Genomic DNA, 7,091 nt, shown 5'->3' with positions numbered 1-7,091 from the left:
GTTTTTTTTTTTGCCCCCAAGTGGCGTGTTGGAAGTGTTGGAAGAAATTGCCATCAAGCACGCAGCCGAGCGGGGAGAGAAGATCTCACTGCCTGGTGGGGATTGATGCGGAAGAAGATGCATCACCTTCGCAAGGAGGCAACCGAGCAAAAGGTTAAAGTGGCAAACGGGATTAAATTAAAACTATCTCATCAATAAACCTGACTCTCGTGGGAGGGGAGCGGGCAAATAGTTTTCCCTGCCCCATCACCAAGCGCACGCACCTTCCGTATGGTTGGAAGGGGAAGGGGAGATTGCTTCTCGTGACGGATCGTGCCGAGCGTCTTACAGGCGATCCTTCGGGAGCGGTCTACTACTTGCGTGCGATTGTAAGTGAGTATGGCGATGGGCTGAGCTGGTTTATGCGATGTACCACCTTGCTGCTGGCATTTCACGATTCCTTTGTTGCTCTTCCATAGACAGATGCCGCTAGCGTGACCTACAGACAGTGGCTGTGGTATGCATTACAATCTTCTAAATGTTCCAAGAGGTTGTGCACCGGGACTGCAAGTTTGATCTCCTTGAGCTTGTGGTTTCATCTTAAATGTGATCATTTGAATGATGTCATAGACAAACCATATTTGTAATACAAGTTGATAAGTTTCGATGAGCTTCACACAACATAAGGAACAAAAAACAAACACTATATACATTTTAGCAATATGCCGATTCACCGATTTACAGGGTTTCCCACGATTTATTGGTTGGTTCTCATCAATTTTTGGTGGGTTTCCACGTTTTTTGGGCCATTTCCCAGAATTTTTTGGTTCAATTGTATTGATATCCAATCGGAATAATAACATTCTAGTTGATATTATTATCAATAGCACAGTTTCTAATTTGATGCTTATGCAATCAACAGTGGATTTTCTAGTAAGAGATTTAATCAAACCATCAGATATCTCTATTATGAAATTCTAGGCAAGGCTGATCAGCGTTACTTTCCAGCGGTTGCTTGGTTGTTTTTTGCTTAGTTTACATCCATACAATGGCAACCACATTGACTATAGAAAAAGCAACGCCGAGTTAGTTTTTAGTGTTTTGAAAGGGATGGAGAAGAATGATACAAATTATAGTCAGAATTTAATAATTGAACGTTTTTCCGTGGTCTTTTGCTATGCATGGGCCTAATTTTTGGTTTAAGCATAGTTAAAGATTGTCTTCTACGACGTGAAAGTATTTTTTTGCAATATTGACCAAAAGAACTGAAACGGGATGTTAGAAAACATTAATACGAAAAATTAAATGAAACAAATAACATTCTTTTAAAAGTAACGGGTCATGCCGGCATCTATACAGGCTTTCGATACTTAGTACCACTTAGCCGGATAGTCAATTCTTGCTTAGGGCGACGGTCCATGGGATGGAAATGTTGTTAAGATGTCCGAGTTGACGATAGTACCTTGGGATCCTTTGATGCAATAAGAAATTAAAATAGGAAAACTGGACTGGATGGTTCCATTAGTGAATAAGATAAAGGTACTATTCAGGTTCCAAAATATAAAAGGGAGCAGTGTCAGGGCTCGGAATCAGGATGTGTTCGATAATTGTCATGGAATCCTAATCAGTTCAAGGATCAGTATGGGGTTCAGTTCCAGTACCGAAAGGTATATGTTGCAGGATCTGCATGGGATCAGGATCAATTCCAGGACCGTTATGGGTTCAGTGTAAGTTCTGGTGTGGGTTCGGGATCAATTGGAAGATCGGTACGGTTTTTGAAGCCGTTATTCCGGTATATATATACAATTTTATAGTATCAATAGTGGTGCAATTTGTAGGGGTATAATGTGATTTAAAGTGTCAGGAAGGTAAACTTATAAATATTTTAACACATAGCAATTGGAATATGTTTTATCTTCGCTATCACAACGATTTTTACAATCAAACACATCTAATTTACGAAAAAAAGGTATATTTTTATGGCAACTTCGTTGTACCTATAGTAGTGGTATGGTTCCTATAGTCGTCGTATTGTGTTACTATAATGTTGGTAAACAAAGATACCTCAAAAACTGTGTATAATATACATGGAACTTAATTTTGAACTATAACTTTTATAGCCTTTTTAAAAGACCAGAGAACATCAAACGATGACATAAATAACTAAATTGCTCTTAAATTATCGTAAAGAGCGCATTTTAGAGCCATTACCATCACCACTATTGGTACTACACCACTATATTCACTCTAAAGGGTCAAGATATTTTTCAGATCCGGTATGGGAATGAGATCAATTTCACGACTGGAATAGATCAGGATCAGTTAAAGGAGCAGTAAGGGGTTAGGATCCATTCCAGGATCAGGTTCATGACTAATTTTAACACATATATTGGAGTGGAATTAGTTCCAGCACCAGAATGCTGGATGCATTAGAATAAGTTGTATAGAATTTCAGGTTCAACATGCGTTCGGGATTAATGCACCGCTTCTTAATGCATAGCTTGGAATTAAAAACCACATGGAATTTGCGTTGTCTTTTAAGAAATCCGTTGCATGCAGGTTATTATACACCTTAGGAATTATCTTGCATAGCCCTGTAAATGGGCCAAATTAACTAGTTTGTAAAAATTTGGGCTTAAAAATCTACAGCGCTATGCAACTTTAATAAAAAAGTTATCAAAACTCCACCAAAGTCCCCGATAGTTCTCTTGAATCCTAAATTCCACAGCAACGTTAGGACACTTTCCAGAAAATTGGAAACTATCAACAATTAACCATATTGCAAAATCAGGAACAGATCAAACCCAGCAATCAAAATTCATCGAAGCTGCTCGTTTTTATAAGGTGTTTAACAGAGTAGCTTACGCATTACATGTCAGGAAAATCGTTTCAAAAAAGATCCCAAAAGTTTTTGGCGCTTCACAAGACTTAAACGTGGTACCAAAAACCTTGCTACAACCATGTATTACAACGACAGACCTCACTCCAACACCGAGAGTATTTGCCAAGCATTTGCACCATTTTGCTTCGCTTTACGCCTTCAAACCGATCGCTAACTCTGACATAGTTGTAGCGATCGCATCGGTACCTGACGCCGTTGATGCGCCGTTACCCTTATTTTCTGAAGCTGCAGTTTCTTCCGCAATAAATGAGCTGAAGCTTTCGTACGCTGCTGGGCCGGACTTAATTCCCAAGTGCTGTATTTAAACGCTGCAAAGACGCTCTTACTCCAGTAATGACAAACATTTGCAACAAATCTTTGCAGCAGAAATGCTTCCCGCAACAATGGAAATCTGCTTCCATGTTCCTTGTCTACAAGAAAGCTGATAAAAACATTACTGCCAACTACCGAGGAATCTTTATGCTCTGTGCATGTAGTAAAGTTTTTGAGATTCTTATTTATCGTCATCTTTTGAGCGGTTTTAAACACGTCATCTCCTTCGATCAGCATGGGTTCTTTTCGAACAGAAGCATTGAAACTAATCTTCTGCCCCTGCTTAGTTCCTACTACCCTGCTCTCGACAGTGGAAAACAATACGATGTCTTGTATACTGACTTTCATGCTGCTTTCGATTCCGTCAATCATACTTTACTACTTGCTAAACTAAAAAAATACGGTGTGAATGATGCATTAGTGCTATGGTTCTCAAGCTACCTAAACAGCAGGGATATCAAGGTGAAGATTAATTCTACGTATTCTACACCCTTCACTCATACTTCAGGGGTACCGCAAGGAAGCATCCTTGGAAGCATTGCTGTTTATCATCTTTATTAACGACATCGTTAATGTAATTTCTGACTACAAAAAAATATTATACGCCGATGATCTAAAGAATTACACAACTGTTTCGGATACCGCTGATTGTCTTCGACTACAAAATTGCCTGTATAGCTTTATCTCTTGGGTGCAAGTTAAATAGCAGGAGTGTTAATATTAAAAAATGTTGCGTGATAACGTTCGCCAGAAAAAGATCCCCTATTCTCTTTGACTACAAAATAGCAGACAGTTTAGTTCCGCGGACCAACAGCGTTCGCGATTTAGGTGTACAGCTCCCGTTTATTCTAGAAAAAAATAATTTTCACCTAGTAGGAGGCAACGTTCCTTATTTAGTACTGATTTTAGGTCTACGGCATTTGGTTCTAATGATCCACTTTTCAGAATGATTAACTCGTTTAGCTCTGTTAATAGCATTGTCGATCCTAACGTAAGCGTAAATGTACTAATACAAACCTTGAGAAAGCCTTTACTAACGATTGAAATTCTTATTATTCTTATCAATTTATTTGTGTGGTCAGTTTTTATTTATTTTCTCATGAGTTCAGTGTTTATATTAGTTAGGAATCGAGTATTAAGTTATGGGAGCCAGTAATTTCTGCATAATCTACACGGTGCCCATGAAGCAAACGTAGCACCTTGCGGAGTCATCCGGAGTCGTCCAGAGTTACACGGAGTCGAAGTCGTCCGTAGTTGTCGGAGTCAGCAAGCATTTCATTTCCTGAAGTTTGTTTCCTCTTTCGCTTTGCGCGCTTCAATAGGGCTTTCTTTCTAGAAATAGCGATTTGAGTCGACTTGAGTCAGCAGGTGTTGGAGTCGGAGATCAAATATCTGACCAAAAATCATTGCACCGGCCGCCTCCAGACAGTATCGACTCAGAATGACTCCGGAAGACTCCGATTCCAGACGACCTCGAATGACTTTGACCGACTTCAGTCAACTTCGGACAATTCCAGTCGACTCCAAACGATTTCAAATAGCTTCAGATATTGCTGGGTGGACCTTTCTTCCGGAGTCGGCTACAACATTTTCAAATTCGGTTCAGAATTCACTCCGGATTTTTGCCAACACCACTGTGACCAACGTCGAAAAGCGAAAAAATGTATAGACTACCCTTCTCATGCGCATCACATCGTTGAATTGTATTGTTTTCATGCCTGTTTGCGACTGTTTGTCACGAAAGTAACAAACACAGCATCCAATTAGCAAATAAGTTTAACAATGCCACGGCGAATCTAGCTCAACGGGAGTACCCCCCACTATTCTCGTGCTTATCATAAAACACACAATGATGATTTGTTCATTTTGTTGTTGTTGTTGTTGTTGTTGTTGTGAGTACGATACCACTGCAGGTACGCTACAGGTTCCAATAGATTCCCTTTAGCAGCAATCGTGTATTCTTTATTACATTTTTAATTTACATCCAGAAGCACACAGCAAGACACAAACGCACGGCGTACTGTACGCCCGCGGCCCCAGGTCCGAGGCGAATAAATTATGCACTGCAACTGTTCCAATGGGCTTTGCGCTAATATTTAATCCCCCACGTGTCTACCGGCGGGTTCGCTAAATGGTTTCGTTGTCTCGAGCCTGTCTCGTCTTCCCACGCATGGGTCTTACCCAGGCGTGAGGTGATTCGATCCGATTTCTAATCCTTCAGAGCGATTGAGTGGGGTTCCAGGTTTTAGGCTTGCGCCGGTACGGCACCCTGCTCCCCAGCAGCGGCGGGGGCGGCGGCAGCGGCGGCGGCGGCGGCGGCGGCCGAGCGTGCCGTAGCTTCCTGCTCGAGAGCCTTCGCCGCGGTCAGGACGGTGCGCAGCTGGAGCGCATTGCAGCGCTTGTACTGCCAGTAGGAGCCGGTCGTCGTCAGCATCTGTTCGCAGGCGTCGAAGCCCTGCTCGCTGGCGGCCTGCATGTCCTGGGCGCGCTGCTGCAAATCCTCGGGCAGGTCGGCCACAGCCAACCGTCCCAGCACGTCGGTGTTCGAGGCGACGGTGCGCAGGTTGGCTGCCGGCGGGGGCGCAACTGGCATCATCGCTGGCACGGCGCGACCGTAAGCGTACGGCATGGCCGGCGTCGGGGGCAGCATCGGTGCGGCTGGGTAGAGCGGCGGGTACACGGGCAGCTGTCCAACGCCTGGGCGGCCCGGGTACATCGGCAAACCACCGACCGCGCCCGGATAGCCGCCAAGCGCGCCCGGATAGCCGCCGACCGCGCCCGGCAGCTGAGCGGCCGGACCGAACGGTCCGAACGGGCCAAACATCGAGCCGGACACGAGCGAGCCGGCGACGAGCAGGAACAGTAGTCCACCGGTGAGTAGCTTGTTCATCTTGGAGTGGTTGCTTGATGGAGGTGACGCGGAATGGTCGATCGGTGCGGTTGTATCGGAGCGACTGGCTCCCTGGGTAGCTGCGAGATGTGTGCCGATATACGCTGGCTTGGTGGATCGTGTATCGCGTCGGAGTGTTAAACACCTTTTGACATGCTGCCTGCTAGCGGCGGGCAGCTTTTATACGGTGCCACACCGTCCTGCCCTGGGCTGTTTGTGCTAGGCTTTGACTTCCGGCTAGGATCCGAGCCAGCGATAAATATCGGAAGTTGCCGGGGGCTGCACCGAGCGCGACCGCGTGCGCATGTTTGCCAATCGGATCAGCGGCGCTCCCAGGTGCACCCAGATACCACCTAGGATGCCACTGCTTTTGCTCTCTTTCTCTTGCACCACGACCGAACAGTCAACAGGCCGGGCAATGCGTCAGTGTCAGGCCGCTCGGCAACACGCTTCATCCGGCGCTAATCGTCATTTGTTTATTTAAATTTCATTAGACCCGATAAGGGCCTGCAGAATGCGGATGCTGGCTGACGGTAGGCCGGGTTTTTGTTTGGGTGGAGAAATGCTGGGACAAACTACCGGCTGATTGCTACCGGTTGCTACAGGGCCAGATAATGAGCGCCCAAACAATAACAACAACACTCAGCACGGGCCGGGCACACCGGGGGTAAGCGAGACGAGCAACCGGAGATTAAAAATGTGCCAGCGAGAATGCATCATGCTAGTGCTTGTTTATGTCACGCTGGAACAGGAACTTCCATTTGCCGGGCAATTGGGCCGGTGTGTTTGTGCAATTACATTCTACATCATCGTGGAATCCAATAGAAATCCAATTTCCAGACAATAGTCACAACAAAATGATTACTTCTTTATTTCTGGAAACCGTTGCCTTATTGCCCACGATTGTGCAATAAGCATGTTATATACCGCTAATTAACCAACCGTGGTGATAGCGAAGCAGATAGCTGCTTCAAGTTGACTGTTAAAACAATTACACATCAATCTCCT

The 7,091-nt window shown here is 44.7% G+C and overlaps 1 protein-coding gene across 1 annotated transcript; it reads right to left on the bottom strand.

Moving 5' to 3' along the window:
• Window positions 1–4,875: 4,875 nt before the first annotated feature.
• LOC121598075 lies at window positions 4,876–6,271 on the bottom strand. The gene has a single exon (XM_041924613.1). It carries the CDS (start codon window positions 6,081–6,083, stop codon window positions 5,439–5,441), a length of 645 nt encoding a protein of 214 aa, XP_041780547.1. The 5' UTR covers window positions 6,084–6,271; the 3' UTR covers window positions 4,876–5,438.
• Between the last annotated feature and the right edge of the window lie 820 nt (window positions 6,272–7,091).

This window comes from Anopheles merus, chromosome X (assembly GCF_017562075.2).
Source record: "Anopheles merus strain MAF chromosome X, AmerM5.1, whole genome shotgun sequence".
NCBI classification, from domain to species: domain Eukaryota; kingdom Metazoa; phylum Arthropoda; class Insecta; order Diptera; family Culicidae; genus Anopheles; species Anopheles merus.
This window is presented reverse-complemented; position numbering and strand designations above follow the sequence as displayed.

Bases quoted from the DNA above. Each gene is read 5' to 3' on its own strand.
- LOC121598075 (XM_041924613.1), bottom strand. From the start codon at position 6,083: ATGAACAAGCTACTCACCGGTGGACTACTGTTCCTGCTCGTCGCCGGC.